The sequence below is a fragment of the Mixophyes fleayi genome, chromosome 5 (genome assembly GCF_038048845.1).
Source record: "Mixophyes fleayi isolate aMixFle1 chromosome 5, aMixFle1.hap1, whole genome shotgun sequence".
Taxonomy (NCBI): domain Eukaryota; kingdom Metazoa; phylum Chordata; class Amphibia; order Anura; family Limnodynastidae; genus Mixophyes; species Mixophyes fleayi.
The window spans coordinates 63451332-63477610 of record NC_134406.1 but is presented as its reverse complement, the minus strand read 5'-3'; the positions used below and the strand labels follow the sequence as shown (position 1 = coordinate 63477610).

Sequence of the window (26279 nt, the reverse complement as noted above, 5' to 3'; positions counted from 1 at the left end):
ATTAGAGTGGTCTGATTATAAAGTCACCAGAGATTAGGGAGCGGTCTGCTTTATAAAGTCACTATACATCTTATTTAGGGGTACAGATGGTTAGAACCTGCCCTTGTCGGTGATCCTGAAGGGTTCTCTTCCAAGGGCTGGGGGAATTACACCCGAGTGTGATTGCCGGGACTGAACGTCAGGTGGACAAGTGAGAGGGCACTATAGCCATGACCCTGGGAGATCATACTGGAACATGGCATCTGTGGCCTTTTGGGACATTTAATTAACTGGTATGCCCGGCCACTTAAGTTTGAGGTTGTGTTATTTTTGGGCTAATTATATATTAAAAAGGGAAGCTTTTTTCCATGTTTTATTTTTTTAATCATACGGACAAAGCTCAATTTAGCACTGGAAGCAGTAGGTGGTGGGCACCGGCTGGGGTGAATTGGCCACTAGCATATTTTTTTTCTCTGTTTCATATAGACTGCGAGGACAACACAAAATCGCCATGCTGGGGGCAACAGCAGGGCGGCCCCTATTACTGGCCACACGCTGCCTCACATAGAGGCTAGATGCAAGGTCCCAGGGGGCGCAGCCTCATGCTGTGCGCTCTTACCTCTGTTCCTCCTCTACCGGGTGCTTGGTTCCTGAGCACCTCTGCTCCTCTCCATGTCATAGCTGTCTGTACTCCTCCACTCCCCAGTGTGTATATTTCTATCACCTTTCTGAATGTGTATCCATCTGTCCCATGTGTACATCTGCACATCTGCGTCTCCTCTATTTATGTGTCTGTGCCTTTTTTTCCAAATCTTTGTACGTCTGTCTATAATTTGTACCTGCACCTCTGTCTCCCCCTCTGTCTCTCTTTGTTGTTTTTATTCTTTGTGTTTGTCTCTGTCTTTATATTATGGATGTCTGTTCTTTCCAACTCCTCCTTTGTGTGTCTGTCTGCCTGCATTCACCCCTCTTACATATGTAATCCCCCACCTTATTGTACTATGTAGCCACCACCTACTTTTCCCCTGTGCCACTCACGACCCACTTTTCCTCTTGCCCAGTACCTTCTCTCACACCCCCCTCCTTCTACATCTGGAGTCCTGCCGGCTGCCGCTCAGAAGAGACGTGGATTAAGCTGAGGATGGCAAATAAACACAAAACTTCTGATTTTAATCATTTTAGTCCTATAACCCTGCTATCACCGGCAATAACACTAGTGGGGGTAAGATTTGATGTTTTTTGCCAGTGAAGGATTCCCCACGTGGATTGAACTAGTATTATGGCAGTACTTGTACCACTGCAATAACTATTATGTTAATAGTTAACAGACTAAAGTGATTAAATCATGTAAAACATTGTTTATTTCATGAATAAAGCATTTTTTTAATGTGTAAAAGTTTTTAAAATATTTTTACAGCTTTTTAAGTGTCTATTTTAAAAGCAAATTCAACTTTAGAAGAAATAAAAGCCCAAATCTGACAAGCCGACTCAAAGACTAGAATGGCAAATTGGCAAGTTAACACTTTCTGCTTTGGGCCAGTATCACTCATGCAGCTGTGAATCGCTGAGCTGTCATGTGGATATATTTTTTAAAAAATTGTGTTAATTTTTTTGGGTGTGATGAGTAGTGATAAAAAATGTTACATATCACCCCACCACAAAGGGGCTGTTCATGATGAATAGGCCCCTATATCTTTGAATTGGATCTCTTGCTTTTAACAGAAATAAAATTAGTCATGCTCCCTCGCCATCTTGATAACGCTAGTTTAGAAAAATGGTATCATCGCTTTTACTATAAAAACAGAAATAATTTTGTTTTTTTAAATGGAGTTCTTGTGACGTCTTTTTTAACATAGTAAGATACCTTTTGCAATTGCGGGATGCGGGAGATTTGCCAGCTCTCCCGGGAGTCTCCCAGACATTCCGGGAGAGTTGGCAAGTTTGGGTCGGAGTTGGATGCCTAGCGTCTGTTCGGATGAACATCAACGAGTAGGGTAATGTCACAGTGTATGTTCCTGAGTAGACAAATAGGCACAATTATTTATAAAATATAGGTTTGTGTTTTTTTGCATTCATAAACAAACCAGAGTTAGACAGCTGTGCATATACCAAACTGACTTTTAGGAAAAAAAAAAAAAAAAAATTGTCTTGGCAGCAAGCTCCAACACACTGTCTTCAGAAGTCCGACTACTGTATACAAAAATGAGGAAGAGAATATTCAGCACAACATTAATTCTGTCACATGATGTGAAACTAAAGCATGGCCTTTATTTAGTACAATTATTCACAACAAAATGCTAATGTACATCTGCAATTATTGAGGAAAGTTGAAGGAAATGGTAAATTTCCATTTATATTTTTCTTGTCAGTAGGGAAATCACTCAAAGAAAACAATTTATAACTTTCTCCAGCTGTGGAATAGAATATGGATCATGGAAAATAATGCTCATACACAATATATTCATTGGCTTAACAGTGCTCTAGAAGTTGCAGGGAAATTAACAAATTTAGCAGTATGTAAATACAAGACCTGTGTGTGACCATGGTAAACAGCAGGTCTGTACTAGAAACATCCCTGTCAAAAAATGGAGCTCCTTACACTCTTGTTTATTAACAAATTAGCTAATAACATTTCTTATAGTTGTTGCTCTATCAAGCACAATCTTGCTACAGAAGTTTGTCCAATAGGCTATATAATGGCTACGGGGCCTTCTCCATTCATACTGCTAAATGCATCTAAAAGTGTTTTAAATAACATGAATAAGTTATCTACCTATCATGGCCGCCAAATCACTACATGACTGACCAATATAAACATAACTGGAATGCAGATTATGGAACATTTTTGGACACCCCTCTCCCCATCTATCAAAGAACCAGAGTTATTCCTTCTTGAAGAACTGCTCAATAACCTGCTGCAAATGTAACACCCCTTAAGGCATCTATGAGCGAATGTTACACTACCTGTAATGTGAGGAAGTACAATGCCTTAAGAGATGGGTGGTGAGTGTCTGGTCTACTGAGATGCAGTTGATACTCGAGTGTGTCTGAGGGAGTACATGAAGAGTGTGGTGTATGTAGTTCCTGTTACTGTGTATGAATGTGGTGGAAGGTTACACCGGATCTTCATTTGTGCTGTATTAGTTGGTGTACAAATCAATCTTCTGTGTAATGTGTTTCCTGCAGTTGTATAGTAAAGAAGAGGGCAATAACCACTGTGTCTTGCTCACTAAGAAAACTTTTATTGAATTATAAATCAAACTTAACATTGGCGGCGAGGATTAAACTCTTCATCAGCATCGCTCCGGTGATCAGTGGAGCGCCAGCGGTACTGACACAGCGCAAATGTGGGGTGCAAATGAGCAGCACATGCAGACTGCCAGAATCATATAGGCTGAATAAATGGTCACGTGAGTTATATCATTCTTACTCTAAGAAAGAGAGGAAAAGGGACATAAAGGCAAAATGTCAGGATACATTGGCACAATAGCTACTTTTGATAGAGTTATAGAGGACTGGAACCAGTGCCGGTGCTAGGGTCCACGGCGCCCTAGGCATTTTTAAAAAAGCGGCGGCGGCGGCGCCCCCCCCCCCCCCGCAAAAATCGCCGCCCCCACCGCGCAAAAATCGCCGCCCTCCTCCCTCCTTTCCTCACCTTGTCTCACCACCGCCGCCTCTCTGCTCCGTCTTCTCCCCTCCACTCACTGACACTAGTAAGTGGAGGGGAGGAGACGGAGCAGAGAGGCGGCGGTGGTGACAAAATAGCCTCTTCCCCCCCTCCCCGTCCATCTGAATGCTGTGCGGTGGCCGTGACAGGTATGGTCAGCGGTCGCAGCACAGTTTTAAAGTATTTTAGAATACTGTGGTGCCCTCCAGAGCCCGGCGCCCTAGGCAAGTGCCTAACCTTGCCTAATGGGAGCGCCGGGCCTGACTGGAACACATATATTGAAAGAGTGGAACTATACTGTGATGCTAATGATGTACAGGGAGAATAGAAAGCAGCGGTTGTACTCTGTGTTATGGGTATTAAAACATACAATATATTGATACGTTTATCAGCATCAGAAAAGCCAGCCAACAAATCATTTAAAGACATGTCAATTTGGAGCAGGGTTAGCAGATGTGCTCAGACACCGATCAGTATGTGGTATGACAAGTGAAAATACAGAAAAGAAATTGCTGGCTGAGCCTGTACTGACCTTAGAGCAGACATTGTCTATAGCTATTTCAATGGAGACTGCAACAAGGGATACATCAGAATTGCAAAGAAAGGGACTAGAATGTACTACAGATCCAATCCACTGGAATCAGAGAGAGTTCTGTTTCTGCTGTGGAAAATCCTAACATGATGCCAGTCAGTGCTGGTTTAAAGACAAAGTATGTAGAAAAGGTCGTTAAAAAGTGACCATATTGAAGCCGTTTGCCGGTCGGGGAACAGTCCAGAAGTTTTAAAAGAACCTGGGAGAAAATACACAACACCCTAGGTGAATCAGGTAGCTGACAATGAGTTAGACTCAACCGATAGTATTAGGAAAGAAATAGTAGTAGTCATTATTCCGATTATGTGAATTCCAACAACAGTTATAGCAACACTAAAATGCTGATCACTACAATCCCGACATAAAAAGCATGGAGGTCCCCCCTATAAATACTATTAACCATAGCGTTGCCAAGGTTAATAGTGTTGGATAGCAAGCACCCCCACGCTTTTTATTTTGTTTTGTACTAAGGGCTCTAAAGTCATGGCCAAAAGTTTTGAGAATGACACAAGTATTGGTTTTCACAAAGTTTGTTGCTTCAGTGTTTTTAGACCTTTTTGGTAAGTCTGTATTTTCAACATGTCGGGATTGTAGTGATCGGCATTTTAGTGTCGCTATAACTTTTGTCGGAATTCTCATAATCGCCATTTAGTACACCAGCCGGAAAGAAAACGGTCACCATAAAGGCAAAAGATCACCAAGTCAGTAAATTGCAAATGGAGTTTGATACAGGCTCTGTCCTGTCAGGGATAAATGCAAGTGACTTCAAATGCTTGTTGGATAGATTCCATTAAAGAAAACATTGTTAATGCTCTCAGTGCACATACTGGCGAACCAGTGTCCCCACTGGGAAAAATAAAGGTGCTGGTGAAATACAAAGGCAATACAATACACATAAACTGTCTTTATACATACTTCCACAGGGTGGACCGGCAATATTGGGCAACGAATAAATAAGGGAAGTTCAACGTGATTGGCAGTCCATTCCATGTTTAAGTCTACCATATCTATTGTGTCCAATAAAGACACAGCTACTAAAGGAATTTCGAAATTGCTAGCTGCCTCACAAGTCATTTTGGAAAAAAGAGATAAGCACATTAAAGGGTACTAAGGGTAGTATTGTTGGATCCAAATGCTGTTCCAAAATTTCATAAAGCCTGTACGGTACCATATGCTATCCAGCCAATGGTGGGACTCTCCCCTGTAGAATGGAGTGAATGGGCTACGACTAAAGTTTCCGTGGTAAAGAAGGACAAAGCGGAAAGTATCCGCATCTGCGGAGATTTCAAAACAACAAATAAATCCAGTGCTACACACTGTACAGTATCCTTTGGCTAAAATAGAGGACATTTTTGCTGCTCTCTCAGGGGGAGAGTTTATCCAAAATTGACCTAGCTCATGTGTATTTACAGATGAAAATACAGGAAACACCCAAGAAATACCGGACTACCAATACACACAAAGGCTTACTCCAATATAACCACCTTGTGTTTGGAATAGCTTCCGCCCCAGCACTATGGCAGGGAGCAATGAATCAAGTCCTACACAGAATACTAGGCACAAAATATTACCTGGGTGCCATAATAGTGACAGGCAAAGATGAGATGAGGACCATCTAAACAATTTGGAAAGATTATTAGTCCAAATACAGGAATATGGACTCCGAGTTAGCAAAGACAAATGTGAGTTTTCTTAAGAAAGACTTTCCTATTGTGGGCAAGTAATCCATAGTGAGGGTCTGCATAAGTCGACTGATAAAATTAAGGAAGTTCTGCAAGCAGCTCGACCCCAGTCTGTGATTTAGTGAGTTCTTGCCGGACATCTCCACAGTACTACACCCACTAAATGCCCTACTACAGAAAAATGCACAATGGATGTGAACAAAAGACAGCATAAAAGCATTCTCGGAAACAAACAAAAAGACTGATTACATCTAATAAAGTACTCACCCATTTTGATCCAAAACTGCCCATCAGACTGGCATGTGATACCTCACCATATGGTATCGGAGCAGTGTTGTCACATCAAATGAGAGATTAAAGTGAGAAACAAATTGCATTTTCTTCAATGTCTTTGGCAGTAGCAGAGAGAATTTTTGCTCAAATTGATAGAGAGGCCTTAAGCCTAGTATGGGGAAGTAAAGAAATATAAACAATATTTGCATGGACAAAAGTTCAGGTAGGTAACGGACCATTGGTATCAATTTTCAACCCTAAAAAGGGAATTCCAGCCATGACTGCTGCTCATCTTCTATGTTGGCCATTGTTCCTTGGTGATCCCACATGACAAAAAGGAATAAAACTGCATGGCCATGCTGATGGTGTGTCACGTTCCCCCTTACCCCAAGGTGAGAAAAAAACAACGGTAAAGACCCGCTGGAAGTGTATCACAACATGTTGGTAGAACAGCTACCTATAACCAATGACATAATCAATCATGAAACAAGGAAGGACCCTGTACTGTCTGAAGCAATTGATTTGACTCTCAAAGGTTGGCCTAAACATGGCAGTGGTCAATATTATGGATTCTCGGCCAGGAAAGATCAACTGTCAGTCTGGCAAGGAACTTTAGTGTGTGGGTCCAGAGTGGTAATACCACCAAAACTGCAGAACAGAGTTCTGGAAAATGTGCATGAGGGTCACTTGGGCACAGTGAAAATGAAGAGTCTTGCTAGAGAGCTAGATGCTACTTGTGGAGGCCAGTAATCGATGGCCAAATTGAAACACTGACAAAAGAATGTGAAAAAAGTTAGAGGATTCAAAATTCCCCATCCGTAGCCCCGTTACACCCCTGGCAATGCCCATCATCAGCATGGCAACCTGTGCATATTGACTTTGCTGGTCCATTCTTGGATTGCATGTGGATGCTCATTCAAAATGGCCGGAGGTAATAAAGATGAAATCCAGTACATCTGAAAAAAATTGCAGTTCTGAGAACCATCTTTGCAAGAAATGGTCTGCCTGAACAAGTGTGCAGTGACAATGGGTCACAGCTTGTATGCGCAGAATTCCAAAAGTCCATGAAGCAAAGTGGCATTAAACATTTCACGTCAGCTCCACTCCGTCCATACACCAGCTGTTTGGCTGAGAGATTCGTACAAACTTTCATTAATTTGTAATAATATGATCCTCTATATTGACGTTGTTCGAGCCCACACGATTCATATGCTCAGATTCATGGCAATAGTAATAATTAAAGGAGGAGATTAAAGGAGGTCACATTATGAAAAGAATAATCCTTTATTAATACTTGGTATACAGGAATAATAGTTAGAATTTATATTACAAGCAATAGTTATAATAACAATTTGTTATGATACGAAATGATAACTAAATATACATAAACAGCAACGTGGTATGGTAAGTCTATTACTACCATTTTAACTGTAATCAATATATATTATCCAGTCAATTTCTAATACACAATTTTTAATATGTTGCTCTAAGTTATTGTTCATAATATGTAATGTAAGAGGCCCGGAACAGCAGGGCTGATCTTTCATATTTTAATACATACTAAAGATTGCTATTTTATCATACTACAATTAATCATTGAGTGCCTTGGGTATACACATTTCCTTTCTTCCATTTTTTGTATAATGTATCATAAATGTGTGAGTGCAACTTCCTCTAATACATTCCTGTAATAGCTATTCAAGCTCTTTATTGTGGAATATATGAGGGGTTGTTGATTCACTTGGTGCGTTCTACTTTTGAAACAGTGGATTACACAAGAATTAAAATGGTCAATATATCAAATAGTGGCCAAGAGAATTATTAAAGGATAATTCCATTACAATGTATTTTTTAGTTAATACCCACCAAGTAACATAACTATGGGAGTCATTCCTGGGCCCACCTCATTCGAGGACAGCTTAACCCTACAAGTGTTTGCATACTTCCTCTTACTGAAAAAGAGGAGAAGGGGAATGGTTGAAGCTAAGCGGAGTCAGGTTTTCACACTGACATTTGCAGGACAGAGCGGTCACAGTTCTTCTAGTTTGGAGAGAGGTAATGTTAGCTAGAAATTGGATTTTAATACTCATACATGGCTTTTACAATTTTATCTTCACCTGTAAAAGTTTGTTTTCATTACTATACTGGTTGTTGTCAGAAAAGGTTTCGTTATACAGCTTACAACATACAGCTGGCTTTGATGTTTTAAACGTCATGCCAATTCTGGTAGAAAGTGGTATATTACTATAACAAGCTAAAATGTAAGAGCAAGACTTGGGTTTAGACTATGGCAACAGTACTGACTTGCCCGTACACACTTTCTTCGTCTCCATAAATGGACCTTCATGGTAGCTACAGGGCACCAAGAACCATATAGAAAAGGGAGTGGGGGGAATATAGCATATTTATGGAAAGTAGGAGTGTGGGAGACATCTAGTAAGATTTTTATTCAAAATGGGATGGTTAGAAGTAGCATTTTGTTTTTTTGTATTCCAGCTGAGGTGGAGTATTTCTAAGTCCAAGAGCATCTACTAACGTGTCTATTGCCATTTTAACACTAAAAGTGCAACCATAAAGTTAGTAACCATTCCAATGCAAGTTTCTGTTGTTTCTAATACCCAGTTCTTCTGGGTGTAAATGTATTAAGTAGCGGATTCTGCAAGTCACCAAATCCACTACTTAATACATTTACCCCCTAGTCTCATTCTACAGCAATCAATATTTGCTGTCTGACAGGGGCAATGGGCATGATCATTATACTCTTCTGACATGTTGGCCGACAAGTACAGATGTCTACAGTGTGCTGCATGTGATGTGTCATATATATATATATATATATATATATATATATATATATATATATATATATATATATATATATATATATATATATATATATATAGCTTTTCAGGAGTAGTTTTGGCAATTGAGTTAATATGTTAGAAGCTAATCAAAAAGAAAATTCACTATTACATACATATTTGATTTTCGCCTATCAGTGTGGTGCAAAAAAGATGGTCCCACTGAATTGTAGAATAAATTAATATGAGACATGAAAAAAAAACAACACAGAATTCGATAATGTACTACATTATCTTCTTTCATAACACTCTTCACTGCTTCTTTGATAATATGTGAGGATCAGTGTTTATTCTCCAAGCTGTCTGAAAGGTCACATGATCTGGCACATTTTTGCTGAACACTTTAAGTACCACCCAGCAGTTCGGTTTTCAATCATGCTTCTATTTTCTTTCCCTTAACAAGAGAAAAAGGGTCAATTACACTTCATTACAAATTGACTTAGCGTGTCTAAGCAAAACCTTAGCCAATCTGTAATGAGGTTATTATTGATCTCTGTCTTGTTAGTAGATTCTGTTATTGGTGCTCTGCCACACATCATGACATTAAACGCCTTTCTATCACAAACTAAGAACTTGGTAAAATATTACGGATTATATCCACATACAATATATATGCAGCCCTCCAATTTTTTTACATGAAAAAAAAAAAAAGGAACACGATTTCAAAAGAGGTGCAACACTGCACCTCCCCCCAAAGCAGCGGTTTCTGCAACTTTGATAAGTTTATATGAAATTAATATGAGGCTTATTAAAACCTCTCAGCTATAATAAAAGCAAAAGGTGCTGCCATAAAGTATTAATGTATGGGGTGTGCATACTGATGCAACTGGTGTATTGTGTTTTTCATACATTTTCACTTCTTATTCCTAAAATTGCCTGTTTTTCCACTTGAATTTTGTTGCTTGCAAAGTCACATCAAAGGTGGAAAGGGTCAGACATGATTTATCTTGATTTCATGCTTTACTTCACTAACACATGCACTTTCAATAAAGGTTTGCAGACTTTATTGTACATGTACTTGTATTCCTATACTTGTTGGGACGTTGAACTGTTTTCACACCAACACTGTTGGGACCTCAGTTGTAGTGGGGACACAAAATGAAGTCCCCACGAAACAGACTATGCTAGTCAATGCAGAAGACCTTGCTAATATACACAGTATCAAAGTCTGGCATCAAAGTCAGACGATATGTATGTATTTATGCCGTGGGGGGGAGGGAACTGCAGATGCACACATTAGAGTTATGTATCCTTTACCGTACCATAAAACCGCCAGGGTTTTCAGTGCGGCAGAAGAAAATGAGATTGCAGCTTTCTATCCTTCTTATACATAATGGGAATCAGAGAGACAGATTATCACAGCCCTCTCCTGTGGGAAGCATGGTAGGAACAGTGGGGTATGACGCAGCCTGTAGTAGGTGGTAACTCGGGGCTATTTAATAAAACAGAACTAATTTACAAAGTTACGAAAAGCTTAGCGGAGCTTGATCAGGATAACCAACGCAGTCTGAAGTTGGCTTTAGCCGTTCTATCCTATGGGTAGACCATCCTCCAATCCCACCTCGGCAGGCTACATGCTCATCCCCTCCTTCCTTTAACAAATTGTTTTTTGAGCATGTGTGGCCAATCCCTCACCAACGGGCTGCATTCTCATCCCCTTCCTTTAACAAATTGTTTCTTGAGCATGTGCCACACATGTGCAGTGCATGGGCCAGATCAGAACCTGGAAGAAAAGTGATCACAATTGTGATCACTTTCCTGTAGACTCTTCAGGCTCTTATCAGTGCCACTGTCCAAGCTGAACAATTTTGATTAATTGCTGCATTAAATAATTTGTTATCACTGCAATAAGAAATGATGATTAACACAGGGAAAATGCGAGGGGTCATAAACAGACCACATAATGTGGCCACACCCCTCCTGCACCCCAGTTTTCAGTTAGTTTATTTGTATTCATGAAATAATTGTGGTAGAGCACAATATGTTATATCTTTTTTGTTAAGAAAAAAATAATATGTTTTGTGATTAAACGTTTACTGCAGCTCCACTCCCTGTATAACTGGTGTCAGGTGATTACCCCAGGTGCCTAATAGCTGCTATTACCTGGGGATTACTTGCCTTTATAAGCTGTGTGTAGACAAGAGGTGTGTGTGTGTTTTGTTTCCCTTGGTCAAATTGCATATTTCAATTAATCTCTAAATAAAAGAAGATAATGTATACTTGCTGCATAGTTTAATGTACAATAGCAATTTCTTTGGTGAATTTAACAGATTGAGGAAGTAAACGAAAACAAACAGTGACTGACATGGCATCCAAATGTTTTACACATGCCACAGTCAGTACTTTACAATAAACCCTTGGAAGCTGTGATTCCTGGCCAAGAAGGTATTGCAGAGAGTTAAAAAAAAGTCTGTCTATTATTGTTTGAAGAAGTTTTTTTCCCACTCATCCTTGCAGAACTCTTCTAGCTCAGAAATATTCTTAAGTCTTCTCGTATGCACTGCATGTTTGAGATCTTCCCACAGAGATATTATTAATATTTCAATAATATGCAGCTCTACTGTGAAGGCCATTCTGAAAACTTAATCTTTCGTTCCTGCAAGTACTTCAGGTTAATTTTGAGGTATGTTTTGAAAGGCTGCCTTGCTGAAAAATCCAATCTCTTTACAGACTCAATTTCTTCACTGTCTCTGCAACATTAGTCTCTCGGATTTGTTGGTAGTTCGTTAAGTCCGCTCTTCTTTCCATTCAGTTTTTCCTGTGTCATTGGCCACAGAACCACAGTTTCAATATAATAAGCTCGCTGCCATTCAAAACATTTGCCAAGGCATTCTTTTCTCCAAATGTACGGTATATTTTGCGATTGTGGACAAAACGTTTAATGTCTTCAGTCCTCTGCACTTTGTTCCAAGTATACTTATCCAAGTATTCTTTCCCATACTTATGATGTTGATTTTTGTAATGAGGTAGAAGCAAAGGTTTCATTTAGACAACTCTTCCATGCATATAATTTATGTGTACGCAACACTGTACTGTGGACCACTTTTCTGGTGTCGGCTATTAGGCTTACTGCAGTGATGTGTGTGGGTCCATGCACAACTCCCTATGTGTATATTTTATATAAAAAAAATAGAACACACACACACAAACACATTTTCTTTGGCATCTTGCAAATGTCATTGGATTTGAAAAGAGTAATACAAAAATGTATTTGTAAAGGTAATTTTCTAACATTGCTCAAAGGTGCAGAACCCATACAGATCAATCAGCATTTTAATGCGTGTTACACAATTACAGCAAATGTCTGAGGGGTTGTTATAGTTTGGTTCACATTTGCACCTTTGAGCAATGCCTTTTTTCCAGTTGAGATACATGTTTTTGCATCCCAGTGGGAGTTTGACTGAGGGCATGCAGGACTAGAGTGAACTACTCAGGCAGGAAAGTAGAAAGGATTATTCAGACTGTTTAATATATTTTAACTAAAGAATTGAGCACTGGGGTTGATCCACATTAAGCGCTCCTACATATACAGTATATACCAATCTCTGCTGCACAACGATACTCCTGCTGATGGGAAAAGTGTTAAGAAGTAGTTTGCCCGAAAGGATGCAGACTCCTTGCCCTGAATTTCCTACAAACCTGGTGCCCATCTCTCATCACCCAGGAGATAAGGTAAGGATGCTCATACCAATGGATGGCAGCCAGCAGATGGTACCTACAGCAATGCAATGATCATAGAAAGTAATCACACCAAAAGGACCTTATTATAGACGTCATGTGTCAACTATTCAAGCTGATGTAGAGGAGTAAAGTGTATCCGAAGATGCAAGCAGTATATTCAGTCTCAGTCTTGTGGAATTGGTGACACAGCTGCCTGATGAGTCGCCAAACTCTAGGACAGGTGCACCAGCTTAATAAGCATTTGGTTTACACCGATAAACTATGTCACACAGTCTTAGTATGTGAAGTTGTTACACATGTAGTACAGTCAGGCACTGACAGGGCTGGAATCCATTTTTACTTTTCTTATTGTATTGTTGTGTGAACTTTAAAGTGTTTTCTTTACAACCACAAGTTCTATTAGATTCTACACTCAAACTGCAGAACACTTCAAAACCCTATCTAAGGTCCTGGAAGCAGAAGGTATTTCTGTTTTTCTTGATATATGGTGACAAGAAAAAAAATATTGAACAATGAAATGTATATGGTTTTGGAGCATTTAATAGTGTCAGACCAAAAACAGGGAAATAGCTGAATAAACTTTTAGGCATATTTACATAATTGTATTAACAATTTTAAATGTTCCAGGTCTAGAAACATCAAACACGCATTTGTTCTATATCTATAATATAGACATATATGACACTCTGTAGAAAGCTTTTACTTATAAATAGAATTACTTGGAGTAATAGAATGTGAGGCAGAACATTTCTGGGGGCTAAGTTACCATCAGCTGAGCGAAAACCTAAAGACTAGATGACAGAAATTACTGTTTAATATATGAGGCAGGGTTCTAGCATATACAACTGATGAATACTGGGGGGATTTTTTACATGCAAGACGTAAAAGAGTAAAGCACTCTGCAGAGAAAAACAGATCACTCAAACAATTTTGTATGATAATTTACTAAACTATTGAAACACTATGTACTCGACATCTAGACGAATAAATCATTTAAAAAAAAAAACCTCTTTTTTTGCAAAACAGATTACAGAATAAAGATGAATGGCACTGCGCATAACAAAGAACTAGTTTCACAGCATAATCACTTGTATGATAGATGAAGACATTATAGTTCTTTAACAGTGCCAACTAGATCGTCATAAACAAAATCACATATGCCTATATCTTATAATCTCTCTGCAATAACTTTATCAGGAGAACAATATTTTTTCTTAACTAAAAAACTATACATGTTCCAAAACGTCATGTGTGGTATTGGGAGGGGAGGTAGAGTGATTAGTTCCAAGTACCTAGAGAGGTAATGATGCTTCTTCTAGTGGTTTTTATGTATTGATTTCCTAGTAGTAATAACTCAGACAGAGCCAGACTAGAAAGAATTTCAATTAGTGATGGCAAAATTCCAGCCATACAAATACAGAGAAAAATCCTGGTGTGGAAACGCTATTCAGCCTGAAAAATTGGTTTTGTGTGCGACATTAGAAGAAGAATTTTAGTTTAGCCATCATTTTCATTCACTGAAACAAACTTAATAGGACTTATGGCACTATATTCGAAAATAGGACTACATATTGCAACCACACTTTAAAGAGGTCAGAGGAATGCAATAGAACTCTACTATCAAAGTAAATTTAACTGAACTGCCACTGACAGGTGCACAGGTTAGATGACTGGAATCATACATAGACATGTCAATGACCCAGTATAACTTGGCATGAGACTTGGACACGGATATATGGAGGTTAAGATAAGAGAATGAGCTTATCCATAAGTCACAATTCTGATACAAGTAATATAGTGCATTGTGTTGTATGCTGGCTTGGCACAGGCATCATAATGGCAGTTAAACAGGGCAGGGCCTTATCTGTGTGGAGTTTGTATGTTCTCCCCGTATTTGCGTGGGTTTCCTCTGGGTGCTCTGGTTTCCTCCCACACTCCAAAAACATACTGGTAGGTTAATTGGCTGCTATCAAAATTGACCCTTGTCTCTCTCTCTCTCTCTCTCTGTCTGTCTGTCTGTCTGTCTGTCTGTCTGTGTGTGTGTATGTATGCTAGGGAATTTAGACTGTAAGCTCCAATGGAGCAGGGACTGATGTTAATGAGTTCTCTGTACAGCGCTGCGGAATCAGTGGCGCTATATAAATAAATGGTGATGATGATATGAAAACTCCATTTTTTAAAATCGCCTGATTTACCAACTGTATGTAACACAGTCTTCCCAATTATTGCAGGCACCCTACACTCCGTATATATAATGACACTCACAATTAAGTAAAGATAAAGCAACCATGTAATGATCATTGGAGCCTGTCAAGATAGGTGAGCTGTAATCTCTGCTTCCATTATCTGGGGAGAAGTCAGGACAGAAGGAGGAAAAGGGATGTATCATAAGTATCAAACAACTTCATAAGAGTGCATGCACGTTTTTACCTTCCTCCCTGCTACTGTGAAACACTAGACTGTTTGGACTAATGAGCAAATACAATGAATTGTCAAACAGCTTGCTGTGCAAACAAACGTCTATACAAGTCTAACACTCTCATTGCTGACCTTATGTAAGCCATACCGGAGTACAAGAAATGAACAAGGCTTTTCAAATATTAACTTATCTTCCATTGTAGTGCCAAAAAGTCATATTTTTAGGTTGTTAGAAAAATAGTATGAAATGTTATTTATTTTTTATTTTTAGTAATCAAAATTTTAATGAAAAAGTTATTATAACATTTCTTATACACCATTCACCTACACACAGTGAATGTGGCCATTTTGGCTTAGGAGAATATAGCCTAACCATTTGCTAAGAACCAGGGATATCATTGGGGTCCCAGACAGTTTTCAGGACTACAGACTCACAAAATGGCTGAAAATATTGCAATTTGGGATGTACATATAAGCTAAATATGTAATATAAGGTTTTATATGTCATATAATATCATATAATAGGTCATATAATGACATATAAGGTTTATTAGATATGTATTTAATTAAAATGAAATAGTGTAAATAAAATATGTTTATAAGCAGGAGGCTGCTCTTTAGACAAATGTCATCGCACCAAGAACAGTGTTGTTTGCAGGATCTATTGACTACCATCTTCATTCAGCTGCTGGACCCAGTGAGTTTAAACGGACACTGCTGTCCACTCCCATTGCTATAACCATCCCTGTGTCTTCTTTGGTGATCTCCGCTACCTCCTTGGTGGCAGCCGCTGCCACAGAAGATGGTGGCTCTTTTTCCAGCAACCAGCATGATACTAGAGGAAAAGATCTAGGCTACACACACTCACATTTACTCCAAACTGCCAGAAAATTGCAAGAGCACAAGTGCAGCACAAAAGCAAAACCCTTCTCCAAAATCAGAATAATAAAAGATATACTGTATATTGAAGGAGAATTATGGTTGACTGCAGCTGACTGTTTTAAGATATCTACAGGGACTAGGTTCATGTTTTGTGCTCAGTTCTCCGCTGTCTCACCTTGTTTAAAGGTGGATGCACCACTTGTAGCTGCCAGGGCCGCCAAGAGGGGGGGGGGGGGGGGGAGTGGGTACTAATTACCCGGGCATGCCAGGGGGCCCGGCCCGAGCCCTCGCTGCCAATGATTTTTTTCATTTTTTTTTTTAAAAAAAAAAAAACTAATATTTTTTTTTTATTTGCGGCAGGGGTTGGGGGGGGGGGTGGGTGGGATGGGGGGGCTCGGTCGTGGGTGGGGGGTGCAGGGTAGTTAAAAAAATAAACACACACTCACGTGATCGCAGCGCCGGCGTCCCTCCTCTCTGCTCCATTCAGACTGAATGCCGGGCGTGACGTCATCATGTCACGCCTGGCATTCAGTCTGAATGGAGCAGAGAGGACCAAGAAAGAAGAGAGAAGTAAAGGAAAAGGTAAGTAAATGGAGGAAAACGGGGGAGGGCATGGCACAGAAGGGTTAAAAACCGGGGAGCAGCATGGCACAGTGGGGTTAAAAAACGGGGGTGGGGGGGGTTGGGGGGGGGCTTGGCACAGTGGGGTTAAAAAATGGGGGGCAGCATAGCACAGTGCGTTAAAAAGGGGGCAGGCATGGCACAGTGGGATTGAAAAAGGGGGGGGAGCAGCATAGTATAGTGTGATGAAGGGGAGCCAGGTGAAGGGTCAAAAGCAGTATGGGTGCGCAGTGTGATCATAATGCATGAGGATGATGAAGGGGCACATTATTGTAATGTTGGAGCTGGAGGAAGGCCTAATTATTAATCGTGGGTGATATTGATTAACGCCAGGGTTGTTTTGAATTATCTAAATGTAGCCATTTTTTCCAAATAGGGCCCCCAGCATTCCAGGATCCAGACAAGCCGCAACTAAAGAAACCTGCAGCCACAGGTGGTGAAACTGAGAAGAACAAGTAGGAGAGAGCAGGACAGTATGTGAAATGTTGTGATTCCAGTAGGGACAGTGCCAATTTTTGGTGAGTGTTCTGCCCAATGTAAGGTGCAGGCCAAGACTCAACTCTTTGTGTACACACTGCATTCTTTCTATACTACACTGTGGTGCTAGATGTCCTGAAAGTCAGGAGTGCTTGGACATATGGCGAATTCAGAACCTAGTGATTTTGATGTGTTAGCCATGCCCCAATGGCGCATTTGCCACGCCCCCAAATGCATGACCACACCTCCTAAATTTTTTAGCATGCTGGACTATAAGGTGGCCCCATGAATTTGTTGTACCGGGGCCCTGAATTCCTCTTGGCAGCCCTGGTAGCTGCACAGAAGTGCCAGCAGCTAATAACTGCTGTATTATTTGCAACCGATAATGGTGCTACTTGACAATAGCTACAGTCTTTACTGGTCATCAGCTACAATTGTTATTCTGCTACCTCATGTACCTTAAGCATCAAGTTTTTCCACATCTCTTAAAATATCACATTTGGGAATAGCCATATTTACATTCTGTTCCATAATATGTAATTTATTTGCGCCATGATCCCCTCAATGTACACGTCTGAGTAATATGCGGCTGCATTATTAATAAATGATAATAATAATAATAAATAATAAGTTGAATCCCAAACATCCCAACGTATGTTAGGGAATTTAGACTGTAAGCCCCAATGGGGCAGGGACTGATGTGAATGAGTTCTCTGTACAGTGCTGCGGAATCAGTGGCGCTATATAAATAAATGGGGATGATGATGATGATCTGTCTTATAATTTATAAATGTGTACATAATAAAAAGGTATGTTCTGTAATTCAATAAGCATTGATGTTGAGTCTAAAATGCCCATATTCAGTCTCCTATAAATCTTACAAACATGTAAACAAGCATTAAGCAGCAATAGTAACACATCCACTATGGAATTACAGTACGAGTTGGAATCTGAATACACAAAAACAAAAATCTGGCAATGCAGCTCAAAAAAGTGAAACTTACAACAAAATATAAATATAGCTACACATCTTAGTCCTAACTAACTATAATGACATTAAAATAGCCCATTGCAATAAAAAACAAGAAATACAAGATAAAACAAACATCCTATTTGTTCGTATTGTTTGGACAAGTGGAAGCACAGATGAGCTTGTAAAACAAATAAGTGATAATTCGTTGATTACAATGGGACAGAAAACAGAAATTTAGGGAATCTCCTAACTGAGCAAAATAGTTTTCCCAGCATAAAACTAGAACTGCATCTTAGGAAGAGTTTATCATATATTGTGGAAACTACATTTCACCCAACTGCCAACAGACAGATTGCCAGAGACATTCATTGGGAAATACAGACATGGATTGGAGAGACAACTGTAACTGAATGTAACATTGGTTATATGTTTGGCACGGATCCTAAGTGTTACTAGTCATAATTACTGTTGTCTTGACTTTGCAAGAGATCTTTACTACATAAGTGTATTCTGGACTGATCAATTTGGAAACATTAACTCTGCTGTTAGAAAAATTATCTTTTCTTTTAGTAAGTAACCTATCCAAATGTGAGAAGATTTGATTAAAAAGCATGCAATATAACGTTGCAATACAACGTTGACACGTTTGTCTCTCTAGAATTTTGGCATAGTTGATGTCTATAGTGAACATCGCCCAGTGTTCCCGTCATAGTAAATGTTGGACTTTCTACAAATCGAAACACTCAAACTGGAATTGGCATGCAAATTTAGCTAATACCCAGGGCCTGATTAAGGGAATGGAGGCCCCTGGGCTAAGGGGGCCTCCATTCCCCCGTGAGGGCCCCCCCCCCCGTGATCCGAGCTGCCAGCGCCCCCCCCCCCCCCCCCCCCGGCACTTACCTCCTTCTCCGGCGCGCTGTACTCTCTTTACTGAGGAGATCTCATGAGAGTGAGACTCACGAGATCTCCTCAGTAAGGAGAATACAGCGCGCCGGAGAAGGACCGCAGTGAAAGTGCTCAGCAGCACTGATCGTGCCGGGGGCGCCCCCGACCGATCAATACTGCTGCTGAGCACTTTCAAGGGCCCCCTGGATGCCATAGGCCCCTGCGCTGTAGCCCAGTTAGCCCTATGGTTAATCAGGCCCTGCTAATACCACATAGGAACACACTGGTATCTGTTAAGGAGTGGACATTTGTTTTAGGATCTGCCTGGATATCTCTTTTTTTCCTCCTACCTACCACCTCCATCCCAAGACGGCAGATCACATCATCACCTTACCTTCTGTTCTATTTTTATTTCCTGTTCTCCTATTTTTTTTTATAAAAAAATGGATCTGAACACCTTACGTCCAACCTTCTAGAATGATGAGGTATTTATATTTTGTGAACATTTGCTTGTATTTATTACACGTTATAAGTTTAATACTTTAAGGGATGCAACTTCATTCTCAACATCTTACCTACCCCTGTCAAATGTTGTAATATACTGAAATGAATGAAAAAAGTTTAAAAAAGTTTAAAAAAGAAAAAAAGAGACGATCTCAAGGAGTACAGTAAATCAGCATATTCACCATGTTGAAATTTTTTGTTGTAATGTAAGCAGCATCTATATTAAAACGTTAAATTGTTTTTATTACCTTGCATGACACCAAACTACATTCAAATGGAGAATGGTGCCTTTATTAGAGATTGGAACACAACCTCAACGAGCTATAAACTAGCATGTCTGACATTTGTAGCAGACAAACCATTAGAAATACTACAAAGCATTCCTAAGCTTTTTTGAGATCACTGAAAATGAGTGCATGACTTTCACAATTGATTATGTCAATCTAATTGATTACTTTTCATAGGGGACCAATTCTTAGACCAGGGAATTGTAATAGATGTTGTCTTAACTATATATTGCAGAACATGGGTTTAGAGAAGGCACCTGGATTTAGTATTATGGATTGAACGGGGTTATATCAGTGTCTAACAATAACGACACAATATAATGCAGTTATCGAATCAGAATGATTTCTCTTTTATGTAAAATAGCAAATTGAGTGTCTGGGCTATTATGTTCATTTCAATCCAAACCTTGATGCAAACCAAATATTCACCACTGTACAAGAAGATTTAGCGACTAGAAACACTGTACTATTGGAAACAATGGATGACACTTTCCTTTATCTTGCTAAGACAATATGGCTACCACCACTTAGATTAATGAAAGGAAATATTCATGAAATTATGAAAACAGTTCTCTGTCAGAATAAAGTGTGCTTAGTACTTTCAAGGGCTCTCTAAGCCAATTAATTATTGTGCCATATCCCGTGGGTATTTTGCTTAAAATAGATTTTCATTTATACTATACTAGCCTTCAATTGAATGTACAGACACATCTCAGCTGCCTGACCACTGCCTACATGGAAATGATTAATAGACCTGCATTTACCCATCTCCCTGACACTTTTCTATAAGCTATTGCAACTTTTTGGTTCCACCACAATGTGCCATCAGGTGAAACAGGAGAACAGCATCTGCATATCTTTTGATCAGGTTTGGAAACACAGCTAGACAAAGTATTGGGGCACAGCAACTCATTTGGGCTTAAACCATTCTACATGTATACTCAGTGGTCGAAGTGGGCTGTAAAGGTAAACTTCTAGTTACAGTTAAGGTATATTTTCCCCAAGCGTAAGGTGTCTAATTACTGGTGTTAACCTTTAGATGTAGTTTCAATGCACTGAAAAATACATTACATCATGGGGATTTCCCATTTTTCATAAGAATACAGAACAGAACAAAAAATGAAGTATACAAAGGTGATTTAAATACTCACAGAGTCATAGGCTGTTAAAATTCTTTTCATGACCTCTGGAACTGTGCCTTGCAGCTCCATCGTTGGATACTGATCATTGAGGTTCATTACAACAACTGGGGTGTTGTCAGGTCCAGCTAGTCGGGTTGACAGAGCCATTATACACTGCATAAGATTAGCTACAGGAGAGAGTCCACATAACTCTTTGAAGGAAACAACCGCAGTCTGTGTGTACAAAAACAAAGCAAAATCAGAAGTTTCTTGAAATGAATGTTAGTTTGAAAAGCATATACAATACATTAATTCTGACGGAATTAAAAAGCTCTAATCATGCCCTGTTCTCTCTTCAAATAATAATATCATAATTACCAAATGGGATGTAGAGATGAGTGAACCACCTTATCATTCATATTTTCTAAAAATTCTGATTTAGCTTTTGCCTGCTTTTTTAACGAGTCCTAGTATAATGTTGACTTGGAAGCAGAGCAATAACTTTGCAATGAAAAGTCAATAATCACTCACAAGCTAGTATATCCAAAGGGATTAATCAGATATCCTAAATTGGATTGTAGACTCAATTTTCGTTTGATGTAACAGTGTCTGAACAGTAAATTGCACTGGCCAAACACAAACACGCTGATCCATTTCAAGAACATGTCTGCCTCTAGGACATCGAAAATGAAATGTTTTAACTAATTGGCAATAGCGCTGCTCTTAGAAATGGGGCAGAAGTCAAATAAAGTTATAAATGCATCACAAGCCATTAGAACACAATGTACAAACTTGTTTAGCTTTGAAATGTGGGGAGGTAAAAATACACTGTGCATAGAAGACCTCAAAAGGGCAAACAATAAATACTGTCGCTGAACTATAGATTTCATGTTGCACACTTAGGGGGAGGGGGTACCAGTTGCCCAGAAACTTTCCCCCAGCCCCATGCTCGCATGTCCAGTAATCAGATGTTTTCATGTAGCCAGATAGCCCCAGTGACTTCATGGGGCTGCCAAAAGAAGGCATTTTTGCTTTATTACTTCTAAAAGTGGATTGACCCAGAAATCCTTCCCTGTCCTCTGTGTGAATGTAGGGACCATGCAGAATATTACTGCAGCGTATGGCCCCTCTTTCAACCCCAAATGAACAGACCTGTCAAACCCAACATGAGCAAGAGAAAACTCACAGAACAACAAAAGATACAGGGGAACGGAGAGTGAGTAAAGTTATATAGTGCGGTAACTAAGAGAGGCCATAAAGCCGAACACACTTAAACTGTGTGAGTGACACTCACTTACCTATTCGAGGTTATGTCTCCTTCATCCTCCAGCCAATAATAGGCACAGAGAGGGACGTTGGCATGTCTATATATTCTACCCCCAGGGGCTGATGGGCCTCTTTTTGCTGCATCAAATACCTCCCTCCCTTCAAATGTCACTGTGGCTTATTGCATTTACATGTCTGTGTTTAATATTCTCTCCCTACTCCAGACAAGCCACAGTAGGCAGGAAAGCATTGCAGTCAGCGACTAATTCATACAGTGCTTTTGCTGATTGGCAGCAGACCACTGTGCCCTTTGAAGTAACGTGGCTCTTGGTCCTATTGTGTCCCCTTGATCTACTTTGTGTGGGCACATCATTGTGAGTCAAAAGGGGGTGTAGTCACTGACACCAGATTTAGCACCGGCCAATCGTAAAGGATTACATCCTGGGACAAGTGGTATCAATGGCCGTGTGGCCTTCCACTGTTTGGTTTCTGTTATTAGTCGTTAGCTGATTCACATTACTTTCTCCTCCACCATTCTTGTTTCATAAAACTGACCTTTTGCCAAAACTTACATTGGTGTCCGTGTGTTTATTTGTCACTTACAGCAATACATCTTAACATGCAAAAGAGGTTTAAGTGCAATGAAAGGCATCAACACTATGCAGTTTAAGCATCACAAAGGGGGATAAACGGAATAAAGGGGAGAGGTGTAAAGAGAGGTATAAGAATAGAAGGGAGAAATTAGCCAATGGCAGGGGAACCCCCTTCCACTGTACCATGGCCCACTCGTTGCTAAAGAAGGCAGTAAGTGGCCATTAAACAGAGAAGATCTTGAGCGTAACACAGCAGAGATGGGCCATCTTATTCCCCTACAGCATTTCTGGGGAGAGGAAAGTGGCTGATAGTAAGCCGTCAACTTTATAAGAGACATATTTCAGCGATAAATAGGAGTTCTAATAGCTGTAAACTATGCTAACTATACTGGGCTTTCAGTTCCAGTAATATGTAAAAGATAAACTAAAGATTAAAAAGTAGATTCATTTTTTTTTTTTTTAAACTAAACATATTTAAAAAATGCAATTAATTAAAATTAAGAAATAATTTTAAAAATTACATTAATCTGAGCAGGTATTGCAGCATTACAAGTACCACCACCATACTTGTTAGATAGACTTCTATATGCAAACATGTGGAAACCCCTCTCTTGAAATCCTGCATTTGCCCCTGTAGTTATATTTGTATTATTAGGTAAAAACCTGGCTGCATTTAGTATTGGGCACAGCAGGCTGGTGCCTCTGGGCAAACACAATTTGAGAGACAACTTTGTACGACATGTATGTCTATCATTTTCTAGGCAGGATTAATCTGAGCAGGGAATACATTGTGCAGTAGACTGTGGCAGGACCATCAAGATTAGTTGTGGTTAGTGGATGGATTGGAGTGCACCAAAGGTTATGTCCCTACAGACTTGTTGTAGATTTGGGTCTGCTTATAAAGATATATTTTTTTTCATGCAAGTTTCCTGTACTTTGTAGCCTTACATTGCAGTTAGATTTACTAACTGCACATTATATCTAAATATCTAGCCATGAGCTGAACATACAGAAATGTGCATATTAATGATTATATCATTACTATAGGGATCTAACCTTGGGCTGAATAAATTTCATACAGAACTTGGTGGCAGTTACGACCATGCAGCATTGCAACATGGGAGAAGAGGTAAGAAAAAAAAGTGGCCTAGTATGGTAAAGATATAAATGCAGGTGTATGCTCCCCTGCTTATTATTCTTAAACATGCTCTGTATAGAAAGTTATACACAGCCAATTACCTAGATAAATTCCATTCAATATGGACATCTTGGACTAAAACGATTTGTTGAATGATAGAAGAGACAGCAAGTGGCAATGAAATATCCAGAGACATTGCTGGTGGAGAGCAGTCTCAACTTCAATGATGAATAGAACTACACAGCAATATATAGGACTATCCTACCGCTTCACTCCCAACTGGCGTCTACTGCATTGTAGGAGCGCTTGGTAGCATGGGTGCTATCAGCTCTGAGCTATGAGCTCTTGAGATAAACTAATAACAAGGTGTAATCTAGTACTCTCATGAGTTATCTGAATAATGTTCATTTGCTTTGCAATTTTTTAAATAATGTAAACCTACCTAATCCTTATTAAAATATCCGTATTATTAAAATATTATATATATATATATATATATATATATATATATACACACACACACACACACACACACACACACATACATACATACATACATACATACACACACATGTTGGCATTGGGCAGCACGGTGGCTAAGTGGTTAGCACCTCTGCCTCACAGCGCTGGGGTCATGAGTTCAATTATTGACCATGGCCTTATCTGTGTGGAGTTTGTATGTTCTCCCTGTGTTTGCGTGGGTTTCCTCTGGGTGCTCCGGTTTCCTCCCACACTCCAAAAACATACTGGTAGGTTAATTGGTTGCTATCAAAATTGACCGTAGTCTCTCTCTCTCTCTCCCTCTCTCTCTGTCTGTGTGTATGTTAGGGAATTTAGACTGTAAGCTCCTATGGGGCAGGGACTGATGTGAATGAGTTCTCTGTACAGCGCTGCGGAACCTGTGGCGCTATATAAATAAATGGTGATGATGACATGTTCTGTGCTAACAAGAATTAATGAGGCTTTTCCATTTGGTTTTAAGAATGTATTAAGCATAGTAAATACAGACATCTAATTTTTTATTAGAATAACTAAGATAGGAGAGGACACAGGTTTTGACGTGAATACAAGGAGATTCTTAGCTGGAATTATTTCAAAAAATATGGCTAAGCCATAAATATTGCTGTAATTGGCTATGATATACAAATTGAATTGGACACAGTTGCTAACTTTTAATGTGTCCCTTTTGGATACCTCTTTATGATCTATGAACGTTACTAAAATATTTATGGCCAAAAGCACTGTTCTAGACACTTAGATAACAATTTCTATCTAAAGTGTGTTTGCTACTCATAATCTGATTTATTATGCCAATCTAAAGAGACATATTTTCTGTACTGAAAATGTGTCTTAAGTGACATTTCTATAAAAGATTTAAAAAAATAAATTCCTATACAGCAGCTTTTTTATTTTCTTTCTTTGAACTGTAAAATAATCCTCTACAATATCTTAGTTTTATGGTAGCATGTGGGCTCCTTCCTTTTTTTAAATGGATGTGAATTATTTGCAACAGTATGGAATTTTCATTGGCACAGTAACATTCAGAGGTCAATCAGTAAGGAAACAAGGTAAGCAGTGTGCGCATGTGGGGGAAAGGATTGGATCTCGTTTCTGGTATTCAGTTGGTTGGAATATATACACCGTGGTCAAAGTGGGTGTGTATACTGTGGTATGCTATGTGCTACATCTCCTGCTGCCTATAGCACAGAGTATTGAGGCTACCTGGTTCTGTTGCGCTCTCTTTTCATGGGTGAGAAGGCACTGTATGTAGACATACCCACCACCACCACCAATGCATCATCCATCAATATTAGTGTGAATGCTACAGCAAGAGTTATTCTTTTGGGATATTCAAGCCCGCTGATGTCCAGTATGTTTGAGTATACTACATCAATTTATTGTGGGGAAAAAGGGTGTACATAGCCTATAATATGGGTATACATTTATGTGAAATATGCATATTTATTTGCATGTTAACTACCGTTAGTCTAGATGCTGTCACAGACTAAACTTCCTATAACTGAAGATATAAAATAAGTAGAGATATTCACTGACCCCCGTGTTTTGGTTTTAGTTTTGAATCTGGATTAAGCTCGTGTTTTGGTTTTGGCAAAAACCACCCTCACGTGTTTTGGATCTGTATTTTTTAGAAAAATAGCTAAAATCACATAGTTTTGCTCTTTATTTGTTCCTACATTATTATTAACCTCAATAACAGCAATTTACAGCCATTTCCAGTAAATTTTGACCACCTTACAGGTCACAATATTATTTTCATTCACAAATCATAACACATCTAGGAAACATTGCCACACAGCAGTTGCAAAAGAATAAAGGGGTGCAAGATGGAATTGTCCTTGGGCCCTCCCACCCATCCTT

The 26279-nt window shown here is 39.4% G+C and overlaps 1 protein-coding gene across 1 annotated transcript in view; it reads right to left on the bottom strand.

Moving 5' to 3' along the window:
- The window catches only part of PLCL2 (phospholipase C like 2), a 201554-nt gene that overhangs the window by 52709 nt on the left and 122566 nt on the right, over positions 1–26279 (bottom strand). Inside the window, exon 4 of the mRNA XM_075212311.1 lies at positions 20934–21137. Within this exon, the coding sequence (XP_075068412.1) occupies positions 20934–21137 (204 nt within the window). The remainder of the gene's footprint in view (positions 1–20933; positions 21138–26279) is intronic.